The sequence below is a fragment of the Equus przewalskii genome, chromosome 22, assembly GCF_037783145.1.
Source record: "Equus przewalskii isolate Varuska chromosome 22, EquPr2, whole genome shotgun sequence".
In the NCBI taxonomy this organism is placed as follows: Eukaryota; Metazoa; Chordata; class Mammalia; order Perissodactyla; family Equidae; genus Equus; species Equus przewalskii.
In genome coordinates this window covers 43035345-43057927 of record NC_091852.1, presented here as the reverse complement: position 1 = coordinate 43057927, position 22583 = coordinate 43035345, and the positions used below count along the sequence as shown (strand labels likewise).

Sequence of the window (22583 nt, the reverse complement as noted above, 5' to 3'; positions counted from 1 at the left end):
TCAGAGTTTCCAGAGTGCACTACATGGTACCCTGGGGTCTTAGGAAAATTCAGTGTCTCTCCAAGTGTCTAACTTAATTGTAGCTACCTGAGCAATAAGTATTATTTGATTGAATATAGTTTTAAAAATTGTTTTTATTTATTTTTATTTCTCAGACAAGACATCTGTATAGATTCTACTTCATCCCTGAGAGAGAACAAGCAAGCTGACAATTTGGAATTAAAACAAGGTATGAATCAAGTACTTAATTTTTATATAACATTTACCTGAAGCTTATAAGCATTTTACCAGTAATCAATTTTCAGAGTGTTCCAGTTTGCCCCCATTTTACAGGTAGGGAAACAGAATAATTTATTTGGTTCAAGATCAAAAGAGTAAAGAATACATCCTTTATTTGATGACTCCTTTAGCTATTGGGGGTGGTTCTGCCTTAGTGATGTATAGTTTCTGATGTCACCAGAAAGTTGTGGTCTTGAATAGTTTTAACTCAGTAATCTCTATTATATATCCTCAGCTGCAAGATTTTGGAGGTGTGTTAACTGGGTAGCTTTGGGTTGTATGTGGAAAAAATAAGTTTTATAGGAAAACTGTTTTCCTCTTTTTTTTTACAGAGAGATTTTGTCCTCGTATACTTTCTTCCTTATTTATTGTTTCCTATAAATCAGTGGTTTTTGACATTGCCAGCTAACGGAAGAAAGTTGAAATTTGTAATTTATTCAAGTCAAGCAGATGAATAGGGCTAATCTTTTTAATGTCTTTTGTTCTTTTGTAAAGATTGGCACCTGAGCTAACAACTGTTGCCAGTCTTCCTTTTTTTTTTTTTGCTTTTTCTCCCCAAATCCCCCTAGTACATAGTTGTACATTTGCGTATTTTAGTTGTGAGTCCTTCTAGTTGTTTCATGTGGGACGCTGCCTCAGCATGGCCTGGTGAGCGAGGCCATGTCCGTGCCCAAGATCTGAACCGGCAAGACCCTGGGCCGCCGAAGCGGAGCGTGCAAACTTAACCACTCGGCCATGGGGCCATTGATGTCTTTTTTGTTTCTTCTCATCCTAGTACTGAAAATCAAATGTAAATAAATTTTTATTAGTTACTCAGAGACCAACTCACATTTTTTCTTTTTCCTGATAAAATTACTTCAGAGCAGTGAGAATCTGTTGAAGCCAAGAGAGTTGTGTTATTTATTCTGGAAGCAGCTAATCTTCAATGGCTTAGAATAGTTTCTCTGAAACTTGAGTCATAGGAACTCATTTGGTAGAGAGAAGCAGGCCATCCATTTATTTAGGCAGAATTTCTTTTTTTAAACTAGTATGTATTACTAATAGTTAATTAACAAAGTGAAGGAAAGTTGGATAGTTAAGTTTGTGATTCATTCAATTTATATGTAGAAAGAGCAAAATCTAGGTTTTCTGTAATTCTACTTCTGTGCTCTGTGGTTTATAAATATTTCTGATACTTTTGAGAATTCTAATGCTTTTCAGAAGTCCTGTTGTGTTAGCCTCTTAAATAACCAGGCAAGATTATATCTTTGTATTCTGACTGCTTCTGAGCACCCCCCACAGACATAAACTCAGATTCGTAGTTTCATTTACGTTTATTTGTCACATATAATACATGGTAAGCACTCATGGTTTTCATATGATGTAGTCGTGGTCATGTGACTCTTGCACCCCATGTATAAGAACAGTACTGCTGTTGTTTCTGCCTTTGTTTCTACGCTGCATCAAAGGAGCAGGCAGTGTGGAGAGTATGCTATTCGATCATCTGAAGAGAGAAAAATGTCATAGAAAGGATGGAAAAGGCTGGAATGGGCAGCTTGCTTCCACTTCCTAGGGAAAAAGGAACAGAGACCTCGTTGTCCAGATTGCCAGTGCTGCCCTCTAAGAGAAGAGGTTTTCCTGCTCCCATGTTCAGGCACCCGGTGCTCCTTGGAGCTCCCTTCACAGTGTCATCAGCCTAGCTTGCTGTGATTTTCTTAGGGCAACTTCAGTCATTTGAGAACTAACCAGGGAGGCAAAGAGGAGGAAAAAAGAGCTCAGGGTAGCCAGGTATCACAAAGCGCAGGTCTTTTATACTTTGGGGACTTGAGAGACTTCTCCTAGGCTCTCACCGAGGTGGCAGAAATATCAAGAACACACTGGCATCAAGAAGCAACAGCCAGCAGAGGTGCGAAAACATAAGATCGAGCACTGCAGTACCATTGTGCAGTGTACTTCATGTTCATGTTGGACTAAATCTGTGGGAAATGGTTAAGTTCCAGCTCTTTTTGTAAGAAAGCAGGGAAGTAAGTGAAGTCTTTTAGAAACATGTCTATAAAAATGGTTAAAGTATAAAATGGTTTGTTGCATAATGGGATAAACATAAGTTATCTAGAAGATTCAATTGTGTAGAACATCTTCCAGATAAATATCAGTGTATCAGAAAATCTGAACCAGATAGTAAGAAACTTGCCTTGAGTCACCCAGGCAGCTGAGGTATGCCAGGAAATAGAAATCCTGGTAGGCTCAGTAAAGATTATTGCCTTTTTTCTAAATGAACTAATATTGTCTTTTTAATATGCAAAACTTTCAAAATCGATTTAATATTATCTCTAACTTTTCTTGCATAGCTAGCTATTCTTGGTCACAGTGAGCTCAATAAAAACTATAATGCTCCTTGTGAATGCATAGTCATTTTATTTAATGACTTGACTATGTAAGAAAATTCATCAAAGCTTATTTAGTACTAAAGTAAGCCTTTGTTCAGTGGACCAAAATGTAAAGCAGCACTGAATTTTCTGTTTGCTCTTCTAGAATAAAATAAATTTTATTATATGACCTATTGATGGTGTATGATACTGACAAGTTATTTAAATTATATTTTCAGTTTTTTCAGCTTCTCTGCTAAAATATTCAATATTGAGATATATTAACTATGAATTACTTAGATTGAAATTGGCATTTCTTTGTCTAGTACTGGTTTTGTTCATCTTGTTGATGGGAAATATCATTTATGACACTACCTGCACTGAAGATGAGTATCAGAGTGTACTCTAGCTTCTCTCACCCCTTCATAATGGACTAGTGCCTGAAGGGCTGCCTTCACTGGGAACATTATTTAAATGTGAATATAATCTCTTGGTTGATTGATTGGTACTGTAGTAAAATAGAAGCTCTTCTGTTAGCATTAGCTTCCTAAGTCATTCATTTTTAGCAAGAGGGCAGTTGTGTAAGAAACAGCAGTTACAATTTTGCCCTAAAGATGCACAGCTGTGTTTGTGTGCATGGGCACATACACATATGCGATCCTGAGATCTTATGTTAATTTCCTGGGGGATTTCAGGCTTGAATTATTGAAAGGTTTAACTCAGCTTTTAAAATAAGAATGGTTTACACAAATTTTCTAAATAGGTCATTTGTGCCATAGTTTAAAAAAATGAGCACTGCTATTTGTCAAAGGTATTTAATTTTTAGAAAATATTTTTAAAATATCAAAAAAATCTCTATTATTATTAAATTCTCTTCCTATATATTTATCTATAAATAAGAAAATTTGCTTAAGACATTAAGTAGTGAAATAATGTCTATTAAAATTGTTTCTTTAAAGTTTACATCTGGGGATATGTGTAATTTTGCAAATTATTCTCCTTTGTAACTTCAAGAATTAAGCTGTTATGTTTGCATTACTTCTTGGATAAAATAGATAAAGTTGTCATTAGACATATTTTGGTTCTATTTTTGTATTTCAAATAATCAGAAATAGAAAATACAGTGGGCTGCCTTCTGAGTGGTTCCTGTTGCTGAAGATTTTTGAACATAGTTTACGTTAACCACCACTTGGTGGTGCTGTTGTCGAGCAGATTCAAGCAATGTTTGGGCGTTTGGCCCTGATCTTGAAGTTCCTTTTTAGCTGTCAGATTTTGTAAAGACCAGCGCCTAGAGCAGTGTCTGCGCTTGGGAAGAATGCTTAATAACTGTTTTCTTAAGTTGTTTAATGGAAGCAGAGTGAAATATACAATTTTTTTTCTCTCTTTACATTTTTTGTTCTATTAGAGGAAAAGAGAAGACGCTTGATTTAGTCTTTAAGCTCTATCATGGTTCCTTGAAATGCATTCATTTGAATACGGTCATAAACATAAATAGTGTAACCATATGGTATCTAAAATGATAAAAATCAATAAGACATTTACTACATCTTACTCTGAGTCTTTTACATTAGCTTGCTCGTGAAAATTATTCTTTCCTTCTATTAGAGAAAGATAAGCAAGCATACCAAAAATATGCACAGTTTTGCTGTGGTTAGGCTCAAATCTTGCCACTTTTTTAAAAAAAAAAATAATGTAGTTGCCTCATGCAATTATGTTTTGGTTTTCTGGTTCACAAGTTAGTGAATAATAGACAGCTTTAAAAATTATCTTGTTAACAAGAGCTTCAAGAAGTTGAAAGGTAGACTTTAATAGGGTAAAAATGTTTATCAGTGGTTAAACTATGTGATGAAAGTTTAGAATAGATATTTTCTATGTGCTTCTTTCAGCCTTTCAGACTAGAGTCACCAAAGTGTGATTATACATACTCCCAGAAAATGCAGGAAGAAAATACCAGAACTTCTAAAGTAAATTTCTGATTATATGTATATTATCACAATAGTATGTATTAATTTATTGTACTAGTACATATTAATTTATAAGTAAATAAAAAGTACTTATAGGTACTGGAACAGACACTCAAAAATGTTTTCTTTCATAGGTTTATATAGATGATGAACTTGAGAGACCACTCTTTTAGGCTATGATGAGGAATTGGTGATGGCCATATCTTATTCACTCATTACTTCTAAAAAATTAAGTGTGATAGATTTTTGCCATCATAGCACAAAGGTTTTGAATATAAAACTGTATGAGACCTTTCGAATTCTTAAAATGGAAAAATCCAAGTAATTTTTGTTCCCGTTGCTATTGTTGTTCTAAGGTTTTACTGCACCGGGAGAAGCAAAAGTGGGTAAATGGAGGGACTAGAGTCAGAACGAATGAAGAAAGGAATTTGCAGTTCAAAAGGAGATGAGTTTACTGGAAGAACTTCACAGCCATAGCTGAAGGAATACATGCAAGTTATAAAAACTTGAAAAAATAATAAGAAAAATGCCATCAGGGACTTTCATTGCTTTGTAAAGGAGAAGAGAGTGAAGATCATCAGTTAATCAAGCAGCATCTGTAGGCCAGCAGTTTCACATGCCTGCTCTGTCTGTTACCCTAGAAATCTCTGGATTGGCAGGTGAACTCTGTGCTGCCTCTTTCTTTGAAGACCTAAACTGCAGGCATGGATGTTAGCGAGCTGTGGGGAGACTGAAAGGAAAGGGTTTTGAGGCTGTCTGGAGTGGGAAATAGCGGGTAGAAACACATGTGTACCACTAATTTGTTCTCAAAGTTTGAGGCTAATTCCTTTCTTCCTAGCCCGTGATTATCTCCTTGACTGGCTCTAACAAAGGAGTATTCACAGAATACAGCTTCTCAACACAAGTTAACTTCTTTAAAGGATTTTTAAAAAACCCGTTGTGGGGAAAGGATATCTAGTTCAGCAGTTGGTGAAGGAAAAAGAGGTTGTGGTATAACCACTAGTGTGACTTAAGAATTTACATTTCTTTTCTCATTCCTTTGAGCTTTTTCACAAGTTATTACCAGCAGTGACACCAAACAGAATGCTCCCTGCTTTTTAATTTTTCTCTTTCTGTGAGTGGTAGTTGAATGAAAGGGTGAAAATTACATTTTGTATGGCGGATTAGCCCTCACTGTTTCTGTACATTTTGAGGGCCCCTCTGTTGCATTTAAATGTGAGACTTTTCTGCGTTTTTTTAAAGAGTAAACCGGCAAGGCTTTTGGATGCATGAGACCCTGCATGTGTTTTATCAAGAATGAAATTACAAAGAATTTGATTCTGTTATTTTGAGAGAAATGTTTATTGCCATGTTTCTTTAGATTATACCCATTTTAAACCTTCTGTCTGGTGATGTATTTCATAGGATCCTAGACAGACTCTTTCTGAGGGCAGATGCTTTGGAGGTTACATAGTCCAAACTTTCATCAGGTGTTGGATTCCCTTTGGATCCACCATGCTTTTCGGTCATTATGTTCTTGTCCAGTTTGTTAGGAAAAGTGCCTCCTGATAGAGAAGTGCTTCTGCCGAAGGACAGATAGTGAACACTAGCTTGAAGTCAGATTTTGTTAGCAGTTCTTGAACTTTTTACATATCCCACACTGTAGTCTATCACTTGATTAGCAGTTTTGGTTGCCACATCATATAGTTGATACATACTGAGTTTCATTTCTGGGTAAATACCAAGTTTAGATTTGTAAGAAACTGCCAAACTGTCAAAGTACTTTACCATTTTACATTCCCACCAACAGTGAATGAGAGTTCCTGTTGGTCCACATCCTTGCCAGCATTTGGTGCTGTCAGTGTTTTGGATTTTTGCCATTCTCATGGGTGTGTAGTGGTTCTCATTGTTTTACTTTGCAGTACCCTAGTGAAAGATGATGTGGAGCATCTTTTCATATACTGCTTTGCTGTCTGTATATCTTTGGTGACTTGTCTCTTGAGATCTTTTACCCATTTTTTAATTGAGTTGTTTGTTTTCTGATTGTTGAGATTTAAGAAATCTTTATGGGGCTGGCCCTGTGGCCAAATGGTTAAGTTCGCACGCTCCACTTTGGTGGCCCAGGGTTTCGCCAGTTTGGATCCTGGGCACAGACATGGCACTGCTCGTCAGGCCATGCTGAGATGGCGTCCCACATGCCACAGCTAGAAGGACCCACAACTGAAAAATCTACAACTGTGTACTGGAGGGATTTGGGGAGAAAAAGCAGAAAAAAAAAAAAAGATTGGCAATAGTTGTTAGCTCAGGTGCCAATCTTTAAAAAAAAAAAAAGAAATCTATATATTTTGGATAACAGTCCTTTATCAGATGTATTGTGCACATAGTTTCTCTCAGTCTGTGGCTTCTCTTTTCTTTCTCTTAATATTTATTCATATTTAATGCATATCTTTTAGGTCTGTGTCTCCTACATGTTATATTTATTCAAGTGGGTTTGAGGGACCTGTAAGAAGGTCTGTTCAGCCAGAAGCAGCATTCTAATCTGTGAAGCTCTGATCCTTCTGATTCTGTTAAGATCTGGAATGCAGTATAAAATGTTTAGATGCATAGGTTTTTGAAATATACTTGGGTTTGAATTTTGGTTCTGCCACTTTAATTGTGGGAACTAGAGCAGGTTACTTAAACTCTCTGTTCCTCAGGTAAACTTTCTAAAAATGTTTCCTCGTTTATAAAATGGAGATAATGAATATGAATGCTTTTTCCATTATGTTATCATAGAGATTAGATGAGTTAATATGTGTAAAGTGCTTTAGAGAAGCGCTTAGTACATAGTAAGTGCTCAATAAATACCAGCTCTTGTTATAATTATTTCTGCCGTCATTATTGTTGTGTTTTCTGCTTCATGTCCCCAGTATCATCCTTGTTGTCTCTAATTGGTGAAAGTGTTTCTAGACTGATCCTTAGTCGGCCTTTATGTAACTTCTACTCATTGGTCCTTCTGTGTCCTTTGGATTGTAGAAAATGAATTTTATACCTCTTCTAAATGACGTCTCTTCAAATTTTGAAGCTGATCTTTTATGCCAACAAACTAATTGTTTTGTGCTAGGCACCAGGGATAGAAAGATAAATAAAATGTGGCCCACCTTGGAGAGAACTTGTCTAGTAAAGGAAAACAGATGTGTAAGTTAATTTTTCACATCCACTGTATCTGAAGGTCAGCACTGAGTCCTCATCTTGACCTGGTAGCCACGTTTGACACCACTGATTGTTCTTTCTTCCCTGGCACTGTCGTCTTTTCTCAGTCCCCTTTGCATTATGCTCCCTTCCACCCAGCTGCTGAAGGGTGAGTGCCCCAGGACTTATTCTTTGGACTTTTTTTCTTTTCTATATTCCCAGGTGGTCATCTTCTGTAGTTCTGGGACTGGCAGCTATGAATTTATTTCTGCAATTCAGACCTCTTTCCAATACTTGTATATCCAGCTTACTTGTTAGATGTTCAATAAGCATCTTAAGTTAATGTCCTAGAATGAATTTTACATCTTCCTTGATCTCCCCCTCTCAAAAGCAACAAATAAACAGACTTCAAAAAACCTTGCTTTTCCTACATTCTTCTCCATCTCAATAAATAGCACTTACATTCTTCTGGGTGTCCAGGCCAAGAACTTTGGAGTCATTCTTGAGTCCTTACTTTCATCTCCATCAGTAAATCCTGTCAGCTCTATTTTCGGAATATTCAGAGTCCAGCCACTTCATACCTCTTCTTAGCCATATTGTTCTGGCGTTGATTCTTACAGCATCCTGATCCCTCTGTTTCTGTCTGTGCTCCCCTGTAGTCTCTTTTCCACACGGCAGTCTGGATGATTATTTTAAACTGTAAGAATGGTCCTGTCACTGTTCTTATCAAAGCCTTCCCATCTCAAAACAGAATCTAAAGTGCTTGCTTCTTACGGCCGTTGCAGCCTTAGGGTGATAGGCCCCGTCACTCCCCACTTGCCCACTCTCTTCCTTCCTCCTTGCTTTCCCCCAGCTCTCCAAGTGCTCTCGTATCAGGGACTCTGCTTCTGCCGTTCCCTCTGCCTGCTGCTCCACTCCAAGATAACCACATGAGTCTTCCACACATCATTCAGATCCCTGATCATGTTACCTGATCTGTCTAAACTAATTAGCACTACTATTTTCAGAGCTGAGAAACCTCTTAATAAACCTAGAATTCTACTAAGAATTGATGTCAGGTGTACTGTACTGTAGTCTAGTGGAAGTTACCTTCTTTTGAAAACAATAACTATGTTGTTCTATCATGAATCTAGTTCCCAGCCTCTCTCAGAAAATAAATGGAAATCTATCAGTTGTGACTACAAGTTTTAAATGCCCATCATGCGGTTTGTTCAAGTCGGAGATTTGTACTCTTCACACCAGTGGTGTACTCTTATTTAGGTTAAACACTTGTTCTTTAAGCTCAAACATCTCCAAATCGGTGAGGCCTTCCCTAACCTGCATCTGCTCACCTCACCTCTTGATGCCTTACTGTAGGATTGATTATCACTTAGTTCATACCGCTATTGCCTGTTTATTTACTTCTGTTATAACACTGCCTAGTAGTAATCGTTTCAATTCAAGAAACATTTATGAGTACCTACATAGTAATTTGACATGGTCCTTACCCCTAAGTAGCGTCCCATTCTGTGGTATTTCTATTTGTTTATATGTGACGATCCCCTTTAAATGGAGAGCTTCTGTGGGGCAAAGGATTAGATCTTTAGTGCTTGTCTATAGTGGGTACTCAAATTTTTTTGAATGTGTGAGTGGATGGATAGATGAATGAAAGAACTCCTTCTTTCTCTTCTACCCTGTCCAATATGTACATTATTCTTAATAGAGAAGATGGAAGCAAAATAGAGTATTAGGTACTTCAGCCCACTATTATTCTACCACCTACCCCAGAGTATGTTGGTTCTGAGCTTGTTTATCTTTCTGGTCTTAACAAAACTGAGTCATTTTTGTTTGTTTCGCTTAGCCTCTAGCTTTGTTTATCTTACTTGTACAGATTCATACTAGTCTTTTATATTAATAGTTGATTGTTTGCCCTTTATAAAATATGTGGTCATCATACAGATTCCTCTGTAGCTTCTGTGTCTCTGGATATTTCCTCATTTGGATAATGAATGTTTGGACCGAGTTTTATGTTTAAGCATCTTCCTGCATTCTTCAGCTATCCCTCCTCATGAGATTATGTGTTTTCTCTGACCATTTTTAAAACATACAGGCCCCTTTTTATGGCATTTTCCACTTTCACTATCATACACTCTAAGGTGACAATAGTTATTTTTTCCAAGGACTCACGCTACTTCCCCATTTCACGTATTTTCTTTTATGGAAATAATTAGGATGAAACTGATAGTTTTTATTATTTTTCCTACTTCTTTAATGAAAGTATTTTTAGTTTTAGGGTAGGATTTCTTTGTTTTGTAGAGTATACCACCACTTTTTTGGCATAATGATAATGATGGCTGCTTACCATCATCATGAGTCTACAAAAGGTACATTTACATTTTCTAAAATTAGAATCAAGTCTTTAGTAATTCTTTCCAAGCATGTATTTATATTTAAGCAAAAGCATTGCCCCAGGAAACATGACAGTTTGTGAAGCAGACAGTGAATTTGAGCACACCTTCCTTGGATGAGCAGATTGTGGAGCACTGAGATTTTACCAGCAGAAAATATGAGTGTGAGGCCTTTTTAAATGAATAAGTTCCATTAGATCTTCGGGGGAAAAAGTTGCCTGATTCTAAATTCCACTACTTGTAAATACTGAAATAGCTATTTTGTCTTCATTTTTTCCCCTTTGTGCATTTTCATAAATTTCTTCCTAGATTTTGATATCAAACTTTATTCTATTAGAAACCTCTTTAATCAAATGGTAGGATAAATGGTAAATGACATTTTTAAAGGTTTTCTTTCTGTTTACTTCCACACTGCTAGAGAAAACCTCTCACATGTCAGCCTGTTACTGTGCCCCAGTGTGTCCCCAAAATATTCACTTACCTGATCCATTGTAAAAGGCTGGCAGGAGGCGGTCCCTATTGTGCTGTTGTCCTAGAATAGTGCAGTCTTCAGAGGCAGTAATTTTGGACACTGCACTTTTCTGTATGCTCACATGTGCATTTTATTCTGTTAGGCTCACATCCTCTTATGCTGAGCTGAGTTGCAGCACTTTGCCATTGTCCATTGTGTCCCTCACACTTGCAGTCTCCTCCTCTGTCAGTATCACCTGTTAGACTCTAACACCTACAGCATATCCTGTGTCTCTGATGGTCTCCGTGACTTTCCCTGTGCCTTATACACTCTGAAATTCTGTTATTCTTCATTTTGCACAATTTAGCACTTTAAAATATGTCCATATTTTAAGCATACGTAAGCACCACAAGGGCAAAAACTGTCTTAATCATGCCACAAATATTTAATCTACCCCAGCTGTGGTATTTTGTAAGGCCTACCTCTTCTGTGGCCTTTACAGCACCATCATGACATATGTAATAGATACTGAGTATTTATTGACTCTTGGAGCAATCTCTGGATTTGAGATTCTTAAAAGTTAGGTTTACAGACTAGTAGACACTCACATTATCCAGAAGGTCAGTGGAGGTTTGGTGGAATACTAGACAGGTTTCTATATTAAATTGTTTGCATTTTCTTCTTTATCAGTAACAGTTATGCCATGATTAAGTTTTGAATATGAGGGTCAACATGATGCACTCAAATTTAAATCAATAGTTTAAAACACTACATGACAAAAAAATAGCCACGTTCTGTTAATTTTGCTGAGAGGAAGATTTAAGGCCTCTACAGAAAACATTGTTCTTACACATTAAAAGAACAGTTGTTTCCTTTTCAGAAAATAAAGTATTGGTTTCTTAAAAAGGCTGGAATTCACTAAAACTGTTAAGAGTTATCAAGCTGACTTTCTACAGTTAGAATACATTAGAAGTGTGTTGTTGACAAATTAAAATTTAATAAAACCAAAATTTTTTCTTGTCTAAGAAAAGAAATCCACAGAGGCGTAGCATTGCTGTCTAGTGCATCGTAGACTTCGTTACGAATGAGATTCCAATAGGTCAGTAACACTGGGGCTGTGGAGATTCAGGATCTAGAGAGAAGGATGGTGAAACGTGTCAGTCTAAATGGCGTAACCACTGAAAGTGAATAACTTAAAATCAGAGGAGAAAAACGAGTTGAAGGAGAAAACAAAGTGAAGTAGTCTAGCCATTTTAGTAATCAGCTCTATGTTTGCTTGATAGGAGTATTGGATTTCAGTTTTCTCATGTTCTCCTCCAAGATAGATATTTTTTTTAAATATTTTCAAAAATGTTTCAGATTTCTAAGTAGAAATCAACTTTTATTAAAAAAACTTTTTGTCTTGGAAAATTTCAAACAAAAATAGGAAAGAAGGTAGGAACATAACTCCCATGACTCAGCTCCATCTTCAGCAATTATCCACCTGTGGCTAATCTTTTTTCGTCTGTACTCCTACCTGCTTCACACCACTAGATTATTTTAAAGCAAATCCGGAACATCTCTTTGGTTCATCTGTGAATATTTCAGTATGTATGCATCTCTTAAAGACAAGAGATCTCTTTTTAAACATGGCCACAATACCTTAAAAAGTAACATGTCTTAATAGCATCAGATATTCAGAAAGTGTTCAAATTTAACCTAGTTGTATTCATCGGTGGTATTGTGATACTAAGATTGATCCATTAGCTCAGGTGTTGTCATCCTGAGTCTAATGGTTTTGGTAGCTGTGATTATGGTCTAGATCCATTATTTCATTAGGGGTTGCGGAATAGTGGATCTGAGGATTTTTAATCCTCAGATAACCAGTGTTCAGGTTTCTCGGATTGTCTTATAATATCTTTTAAACTTTATTTGTATGAATTGGGGTCCAGATATAGTCCCAACATTGCACCTGGTTGATAGTCTCTTTTTCTTTTTTCTTTTTAAAAGGAAAGCTACACTTGCCTAGCCTTCTCTCTTTTTTTTTTTTTTTTTAAATATTGGCACCTGATCTAACAGCTGTTGCCAGTCTGTTTTTTTTCTTCTTCTTCTTCTCCTCCCAGAAGTCCCCTGGTACATAGTTGTATATTTTTTTTAGTTGTGGGTCCTTCTAGTTGTGGCATGTGGGACGTCGCCTCAGCATGGCCTGATGAGCGGTGCCATGTCCAAGCACAGGATCTGAAGTGGCGAAACTGCTCAGCCACGGGGCCGGCCCTGATAGTCTCTTTTTAATCTATTATGCTTCCCCTTTTTCTCCCACCCTGTCTCTCTCCCTCTCTTTGCAGTTTATTTCTTGAAGAAACTTGGTGTCTGCTGAAGTTTCTCAGTTTGAATTTTGCTGATTGCATCCCAGTGTTTTTTTTAACGTTCCTTTATTTTCTGTGTATTGGTAGTTAGATGGAGAGGCTTGATCAGATTTGTGTTCTCTTTTTTGACAAAAATATTTAGGAACAATGTTGTGTCCTTCCATAAGGAGGCATTCATTACTTCTCTTTTTTGCGGTTGTGTTAGCCATTGGGAGATATTGTCCATGGTGGCTGATGATAATATCTTGATTCCTTGAGGCTAGCTTTTCTTGGTAATCTAGTTTTTTCCTCTGGGAACTTTTAGGCATTTTGTTTGCCTTCCGGTTCTGCTGCTTTGTGGGCTGTGTCGTGGGCGTAATGCTCTGATGCTTTGTGGGCTGTGTCGTAGGCGTAATGCTCTGATGCTTTGTGGGCTGTGTCATGGGTGTAATGCTCTGCACTGGGAGGCCCTTGCGGCGTGAAGACCTTCCTCACCTCAGATCAATTTTTACTCTTAGTTCTGTATTTTCCCTCTTCACAGTCTCTTTTCTTGCTTTCTGACTTGTTCTGTCACTAGTCAAGCCTCTGCTCAAATGTTACCTGATCAGATCACAGTGATCATTCTGTGAAAGCGTCTGTCTGCTGCTGTCTTCTTAGCCTGCTGTAGTTTCTTCATAGCACCTGGTACTTACTGATAGTGTCTCTCCTCAGACTTAAACGTGAGGCAGGCACTTTTCTTTTTTAATTCACTGCTGTTTCCTCAGTGTTTAAAACAGTGTTTCGTACATTGTAGGTGTTCAGTAATATTTGCTGAATTGATTATATTAGGTTGTTGTTGGACTTGTGAGTCATTCATCCTCATCTCTTAACTTTTATTGCCTATTTTACATATATTTTTACTTTATTTCTACATTTGAGGACTTTTTAAACATTATCTTCCAGGAGCCGTTGAATGTTTGCTTTTGATGACTGTATTTTTAAATTCTAACGTTTCTGTTCTCTGTCTTTTTTCATTGCTCTGTGTACTTGTTCAATGGCTGCACACCCCTTCAGTCTCTAAGGGTACCGAGGAAACTCCCCCACCTCTCATTCCCCCCCATTAGATTATCTTTAGACTCCTAAATTTTCTTTATCTTTTCCTTTGTTCATCTTAGTCCTTCGTTTATTGTGGCTGGGTTTTTCTCCTAGCTGGTTTGGGTTTCTTCAGTAGCTGTTTGGACACAGTTCCCTAACAGATCTCTTTCTTTAATATAGCTGCATGGGGTAGGCCTTCCAGTGGACAGGGTTTGAGCCTGTGGCCGGGAAGGGCTCAATCAGCCAGCTATTCTGAATGAGTTGAATTTAATGATCTTGGCGTTTGTTCCACAGCCAGCTCTTCCTTGCTTCCAAGACTCTAGGTCTTAAGGATTACACTCATCTGGGGAATCTTTTGCTGTGACTTTGCTTTATTTTTCTGTCAATTGAATCCTGCCTACTTAGATTTTGTAAAAATCCTGCAAAATTTCTTTTTAGCTGATACCCTTTCCTGTTATCTATTAATAGTATGATTTCATTTTTTCTTTTTTAACTTTTTAGAAGGTTATACTCTTGGAAATGGTTGAAGAAATATGTGTATTCATAGAGCAAAATTGGAAAACTCATTTTCTCCTCTTCCCCCTCTACTTTGACTTCCCTCTCCAGAAATAACCACTATTAATATTTTACTTATGTTATTTTTAACATAAGTATGATTATCACTCTTTAGTTTACTTTTTTAACTTAACAGTATTTCTTGATCCTTATTCTATTTTACTAATTTATTAATTTTTTTCCAGATGGATAAAATTACTATTTTTTTACTAATAAGTAAAAAATGATATTGTTTTAATTTGTACTTCCCTGATTACAAGTTAGACTGAGGGTTTTTTCATGTATTTATTGATCCTTTGTATTTCATATTAGTGAAATGCTTGATTTACTTCTATCCTTTGCCCATGTTTTTAGTTATTTCTTAATGACATCTAGATATTGTATATACTCTTGCATTTGTCCTTTTTAAAAATGTGTTTCACTAATATTTTCTTGTAGTCTGCCCTGTCTCATAATTTTATTTATAGTAGATTTTCTTTCTCAGAAATCTTACATTTTTATTTAGCTAAATTTGTTGGTTTTTTCTCTTTGTGGATTCTCCGTTTTGTGTTTTACTTAGGAACAACTAATGTTTGTTAATTTTTTCCTCAGTTAATTTATAATTTTTATGCCATCATTTTTAAGTAACTCTTCTGTCACTTCAGTGGGTTCTTGATAGGGAAGAGAATTAGGTATGTGTGCTCAATTTGCCAGCTTTAGCAGAAATTCAGACAGATATTAATTATTCCATGTTCTAGGGCTTGCCTCTTGGCTTAATTTAATAAGTCATTATCAAGAAGTTTCACAAGCATGCAGTCACTCATAACAGTAGATATGCTTCCATTTTATGCATTAAAACTATTTCTGATAAGTTGAATTATTAGCAAGTGGAATAATATAGGCCCTTTCAAGCTTTAAATATGCTAACATAGCTTAAAAACCCTTATTCATTTTTATCACTCAAAATCTTTGTGATTCATAATTATCATATGTTTGTTTACTTTCATTGGGTTTTCTATTTAAAACTTTTAACGAAAAGCAAACTTAAGACCTAAAATATGTTTCCTTTATATAGCTTAGAGAATCCCTGCAGGCCTTAAGCATTGAGGTTTGTCAATAGATGATAATAAAAATACAGATACTGCATTTTAGCTCTGTTATGTAGTATACTCCCTTTTATTTATACCAGAAGTATATTCCTTTAAAGTGATTGGCTCTTTTGTAGTCATGTTCTTTTCTCCTTGTTGATAAAATGTTTAAACGGTATTGGGTGTTCTATTTAGTTGCCAAATATTTTGCCTTTATGATTTTATCCCATGTTCATAACTATGCACTGAATAATATAAACAAATATTTCTCTGGTAAATTATTTCATTTATTCATCTGTGTCAGTGATGAGTTTAGATAGTAGTTGATTCATCTTGCTGTCTAGATACTGAGTCTAGATGGATTAGCTTTTTATTTAAAAAATCTTTGGTACTTGGGTGCCGAGTTTGGAGTATGAATCAAATCGGTAGCGCAAAAGATAGCAGGAAAACGAAGGAAAAGAGAAACAGTGGAAATATACAGACAGAGGAGACGGAGGAGAATGTACGTTGTTGAGTTGTTGGCTAGAGGATCAACTGTAGGAGAGAGATGCTCAATAAACCCCTGAGCTCTTACTACTTCTTTCCTGAAAAACACTTTGTCTTCCTATAAACTGTTGTTCAGCCAGGCTCTTGACCTCCTTTAATCCTCCCCAATAAGTTATTTACTCCATTTCTTCATTTATATTGCTTTTCTCTAAGGTTCTCTAAATGGTACGTAGTATTTTAGGTGCCACCCATCTTACTGGAAAAGAGCAGAATTAATGTAAGGAATATATCATATCCTCTAGTTTCTTTGTGTATAGTTTAAAGTTACTTCAGTTATTTTGCTGCTTGTTGTAACATCACTAGCTTGGATCTAATTTTATGCTCACTCTCTTCCCTGAGCCACTTTTGATTATTATATCCTTTACAGTTAATAGTCTGAATTCTTATTCTTTTTATTTTTAATTGCATTTGTATTATTTTACCTCAGACCCGTCTGTCTTTTATTTTTCTTGGTGGATTTCAACAACCTTAGTTTAATGTCATGCACACATTGAAACTGTTTTTATTTCCTTTAGAGGAGCAGAACTAATTTACCTTAGAGTGATTTGGTACTCTCAGACTCCTAAGTCCATGTGAAAACTTAACGATGCTCTTCTGTTTGTGGAATTCTCATATACTTTAAATGGGCACTCACTTCACCCTGAAAACACACACACACGTGTGCATGCATGCACGCAGTATGGGAGTGTAGAAGGACAGAACATGACCACACTGATATTTTAAGGACTTTGAATAAGGCGTTTTGTGGTAAAGTTACCTTTTTAGAAAGAATGTGCAGATTTTGCCTCTTCCACTTTGAGAATCATACTTGATAAAGAAAAGCCCTACAAATTTCTGATAGTAAGGATGAGAATAAATTGTCTTTGGAAATGTATTCGTATGTTTGCAAATGATGCTTTAAAAAATAAGTCAGTAGAATGATGAAAATTAAGGAATAGTGAAAAGACTTGATTGAAGTATGATCTTAGATCTTTAAATAATTTGTCATGTTATATTGTACAAGTCATTTAACTTGTTTTCACATTTGTGAAATGAAGTGCTTATGGTAAATTTCAGATATAAATTCTACAAAGCTTTGGCATCCATAGTGCAGGTATAATGGGCAAATGGAACCTATGAATGCATTCACCAGTACTGTTACGGAGGACTCAACCACTTGGATTTTGGATAATTTTAAGTATAAGCAGAGAACACCAAGTTTGTAGAGCACCATTTCTTCAGTGATAGAATATGTATAACGGTTTCTGATGTAAAAGTAAAGAAAGAGTGAAGGCCACCTTCTGCCCACTAAAAGTTTGAAACAAATCCGTAGAAAATATAAATGAGAAAAAAACTCTTGTCAAGATTTTCTTCCTTTGAAATGTTGAGAACATAAACATTTTGAAGCTGAATCTCTGGTACTGATAACTTTATAGAAGAAGGATTTTATTATTATAAGCTCAGGGCAGAGGAGCTCTTTAGCTGTGGTTACTTCTTAAATAAGCTTATATAAATAGGCTTAAAAATGATCTGAATTAAGTGAGAATATAGCTCAATGGTTCTTAGCCATTTGAAAAAGTATTTGAAAGCTGTGGACCTCCTCCCCAGAAAAAAATAAGATGAATGTAATATACAATCTATTAAAAAATATCTATACACACTCATATATATCTCTGTGGTCTTTTGGTAGGAAATATAGGCTGATGGTGTATGACAGTGACATTCAGCTGCAAGGTCTGCCATGTATCTTTTCAGGATCTGCTAGTGTGGATTCTCCACTTCTTTAATGAAAATATCTCGCAGTTTTGCTATCCTTCTTTTTATTTACCTACATAGAGATTCAAAGCAAGTTAATTTCATAAAGTGCAGCTACTCACATTTTGCAATTTAGCCTGTAAGTGATTCCATAGTTGTGTCATTACACACTGATCCCTGGACCCAAGATAGTAAGTGAGCTTTAGTTAAAATGCCCAGACATTGTAGTTGTACTTCTTTTCTCTAGAAACCTGTTGCCAAAAAGGTTGTTTGGGGAAAAAAATTTAGTAGAGTATGATTTACTGACTTGTTACTTACATTTCATTGGCTACTGCTGCCAGTAGGATACTCTGTTGGATTATTATCCAGGTGATGAATTTATTAAGTGAAAGAAAAGTGGTAACCATATCTTAGGGGGAAAAGAGGAAAATAGTAAGTATTCCCATTTTTGTATTTTTATATAGACTTTACTTATGTAATACAGACCTGGGGCTTTAGAGATATCCTAGGACAATTTACCTTAATTTTTACAGAAGGGAAGCTCTGAAAAGGTAAAGGATTTGCTCAAGTCGCATACTTAATATTGGGGTAAGGATTAGGACTCACGTATCAGGTATTTAGACTCTCCCTCCCACCCACCCACCATACTCTTCCACTCTTCAGTCATTATCAGGCACAACTTCTAGTCGGAAGAAAAAATCACGTTTTTTTAAAAACTTATGTTTTAAAATCTTTTAAACAGACAAAATTCTCACTCAGAATCAGTGACTACAGATTTAGAACTCCGGATTAAAGCCTGCTAGGCATGAAAATTAACTTTTTGAGACTATGAACAATTTAGTGCTTCTTTTCTTAAATTTGTTTTTGTCTGAAATTAGAATACGTACATAAAGCATTCTTTCTTTATGCAAAAGGCTATATTCATTTTTCTGTATCTATTTGGAAATATTTGATGCTTTGGGGAAATAAGTAAAATATTCTTTGGCATCAAATAATTAAAATTGCAATCTTTTTTTTTGCATGTTCTATTTGTGGGCAGAGATAATTTATTGATTCATTTTCCACTTTAATTTTGGAGGAGGGAGTAGTTTTTGAAGGAGGATCAGTAAAGGTCTGTAAATTGTTTATTATAAAACCAGTGGAATAGAATTGTGTATATCCTCCCTGTACATTCTATCATCAGAATTTTTTATCTGTCAGTCTATGTTTTGTAAAAAAAAAGTTTCCCCTACTATGAGAAAGCTAACAGAACTAACATTTGGGGGATCATTACTGTCTTTTTTGAAGACATATTAGAAATGTAAAACTTAAAACTAAATAACTTAAAACTACTTAAAAACTAAATGAATTGGAGGTATGAGTGAGCGCTCAAAGTTGTAGATGACGCCAGGGGTTGAGCAATGTCCAAGGCCAGAGTGATTGAGAGCTATAATCTGCCTTTATATTTAAGTTCTTAGCATCGGTTATAGAAGTTTTTTTAACAAATGCATTTTTAAAGATTATGGTGTACTAACTTTATTAATTAAAATCCTCTTGATGAAAACTTATTTCATCTGAGAAAATGGCCTCAGGCGTTCTCCTTTAATTTATTGATTTAGAACAAAGTGTGTGAAAAAGCATATGAAAAGATTTGGGATAATTGCAGTGCACATTCTCTTTTTTGTAGTTCATGAAGCAAAGTATTTTAAACTCCTTCTAGAATAGAATTTCACTTCTTCGATAATACTCTATCCAGAGAGTTTCCAACATCAGCTCTTATTTTGTAATGTGGAAGCTTCACTGTGGTACAGAGTTATGACATTTGTTTTTTTTCAAGGAAAATAGCCATGAGCTAACATCCACTGCCAATCCTCCTCTTTTTGCTAAGGAAGACTGGTCCTGAGCTGACATCTCTGCTCATCTTCCTCTGCTTTATATGTGGGATGCCTGCCGCAGCATGGCTTGATGAGCGATGCATAGATCCGCACCTGGGATCCAAACCAGAGAACCCCAGGCCGCCAAGGCAGAGTGTGCAAACCTAACCACTGCGCCACTAGGCCAGCCCCTGTTGTGACATTTTAATTAGGAAAATAGGTCGTGAAACTCCATGCATTGGTATAAATTTCCCAATGCTTCCGTGTTCTACTAAGTTGGAATGGAAAATACATTAAAATTTACGTTCAATTAGATCTGTTTTCAAAGTTGAGGAGTTGGGAAAAGGGTTGGCATGAGGATTATGGAATGTGTTTGGGACTCGATGGTGGGAGCTGGGGTCAAAGCAGCCCTTTAATCCTAAACAGAATGGGAATTTCGACCAGGGCGTTTAGGTTACATAGTTCTTTCCCCCCGCTTTTTTTGTTTGTTTGTTACAGGCAAAGGGGAAGATAGTGATGTGCTCAGTATAAATGCAGATGCTTATGACAGCGACATAGAAGGCCCATGCAACGAAGAAGCAGCTGCTCCTGAGGTCCCAGAAAATACAGTCCCAAGTGAAGCTGGTCAGATAGATGACCTGGAGAAAGACATTGAGAAAAGCGTGAATGAAATTCTGGGACTGGCAGAGTCTAGCCCAAAGGAACCCAAAACAGCCACCCTGACTGTTCCTCCACCGGAAGACGTTCAGCCTTCTGCACAGCAGCTGGAGCTGCTAGAACTTGAGATGAGGGCACGAGCTATTAAAGCCCTCATGAAAGCCGGTGATATAAAGAAGCCAGCCTAGTTATTGAACTGGGATCTGAATTTTAGATGTGTTTGAACAAAGCCACATCATATAATTTTTGTATCTGAAGTTTATTTTGGGTCTTAGAGGATATTTCTCATGTAATCCTTATTGGATAAAGTCATTTTAGGCCTAAAATATCCATATGGGTCTGTTGTTGTTGTTGTTGTTGTTGTTACTTTCATATATGTGTGATCGTTTTATGACTTCATGGCAAATATCACTGGGTAACCTGGATACTTTGTTAGATGAGTATTTAGCTATGTTTGCAAATTAATGTCTGAAAAGCCGTTAGCAAAGAGGAATGGTAATTTTGTCCTTCTTTTTAAATGTTTTGGCACCACACCAAAAAGCTTAAGAAAGATTGACCAAGCATATTGCTCTTAAGGCTATCTATATTTTGCAATAGAATTACTGCTTCTAGATTTGTTAACAATTTAAGAAATTTAGTTAAGCTTATATGTACTTTTAAAATATGTATTGTCTTGAAAATGGCTTCTATGGGTATGGATTTACTAGTAAAAACTGAGTAATGTTTTTCATTATAAGGCTTACAGATCTGAAATGGCTGAGAAAAACTTACTTTATAAAAGAAAAAATGGACTTAATTTAAGGCAGTGTTTAACAATGTAGAAGTAATTGCCCAACTTTAATTCCAGCAGGCAAGCCATTCTAACAGGTATTTGATATTATTGGACACTTTGTTCAAATTTTTTTCTTCAATTAAAAGGGCACACATTTTCATTTACATTCCAAGCTATTAGGAAAAGGAGAATATTTTATCATACAGGCTTTCATCTGGTGTTTTTTTGCTTGAAGATCTGATGTGCTATAATTCCATGAATTAAAAATAATAAAGACTATCATTCTGGGTCTGAAGACTTTTGATACATTTCTGAAAGCAGAATTAATTTCAGAAGCTTTGATTAGTTGATGTTATAATCTAATTTTGTATAGTTTTTGTAAATAAATTAAAATATTGCCACAATCCTGAATGCTTTTTGCCCCATCACTAATTGCAGTTGTTTGATACCAAAATAAGTTTAGGTAGACACCCTTAACTTAATTTTTTTTCTAAAATATAGATCTAGAACTGCTGTTTTTGTATTTGCTAACAAATATAGTATATTTTATGTATAAGCTATGTTCTACTAATGTTGTATGAAGATTTTCCTTATATACAGAACTTGCTGGGATTGTGTTTTATTAGCTGGCTTAATGTAAATTTTAGAGGATTTCTTATGGAAATAGAGAGTGTTTATGAAACATTAGAGTTGCAGTTATAAATTCTTTTTCTTTTTTTTGTTATTCTTGAACATGACTTTAAATAATCCTGTCATTTGTTTTTCTCCTTGAATCTTTCTAATGAGGCACAGAGGCCTCCATCATTTGAAATGCTCTTAGGCTGGTCAACGTGGATATGATTTAAATAGTTCTCATTCTTAACTGCCTTCAAGATGAAAAAGCATTGATTATGGTAAATTAATTTTTCTATTCTAACTTTAAAGTAACAAAGTAGTGTGGACTGAACTTTATTGCTGCTTATAATTATGAAATGCAGTGGATGACATTTGTGTGATTAAACAAGAAGTCGGAAGAGGTCTGAGTGCTTTGTGGCCGATTAAAGTCACCAGCCTCATGAGGCACTGGGTGTCTGCTCTGCTCAGCATGCAGAATGGTTTCTGGACATTGACTAGAGGGGCTAGGTGTGAGGTGGAATGGGCTGAACAAATTAGAGGCTACTTAGATTCCTACCTTGGAAAATCAACTTTTCCTCTTATTTATTTTTTTAAATGGTGAAAAAGATGCGAGCTTTCTGAAAATGAATGGCTTTAGAGAATAGGAATAGGTTTGTTTTAGAAGCGCCTACGTAATGGGAAAATACTATATATTGATCTGATGCTGTCATTTAAATCATCAGCTCACAGCTATTTATTGACTACCTCTGAGATGTTCAGTCTTGTTCAGAATCTTAAATTCAGGGGTGTTACAGTATAGACTTTAGCATG

General features: G+C 36.0%; 1 protein-coding gene across 1 annotated transcript in view; it reads left to right on the top strand.

Moving 5' to 3' along the window:
* Positions 1-22171, top strand: part of CAAP1 (caspase activity and apoptosis inhibitor 1) — a 52845-nt gene extending 30674 nt beyond the window's left edge. Inside the window, exons 5-6 of the mRNA XM_070590218.1 lie at positions 156-229; positions 20228-22171. Coding sequence (XP_070446319.1) covers positions 156-229; positions 20228-20574 — 421 coding nt within the window. The 3' untranslated portion in view covers positions 20575-22171. The remainder of the gene's footprint in view (positions 1-155; positions 230-20227) is intronic.
* Positions 22172-22583: the final 412 nt, after the last annotated feature.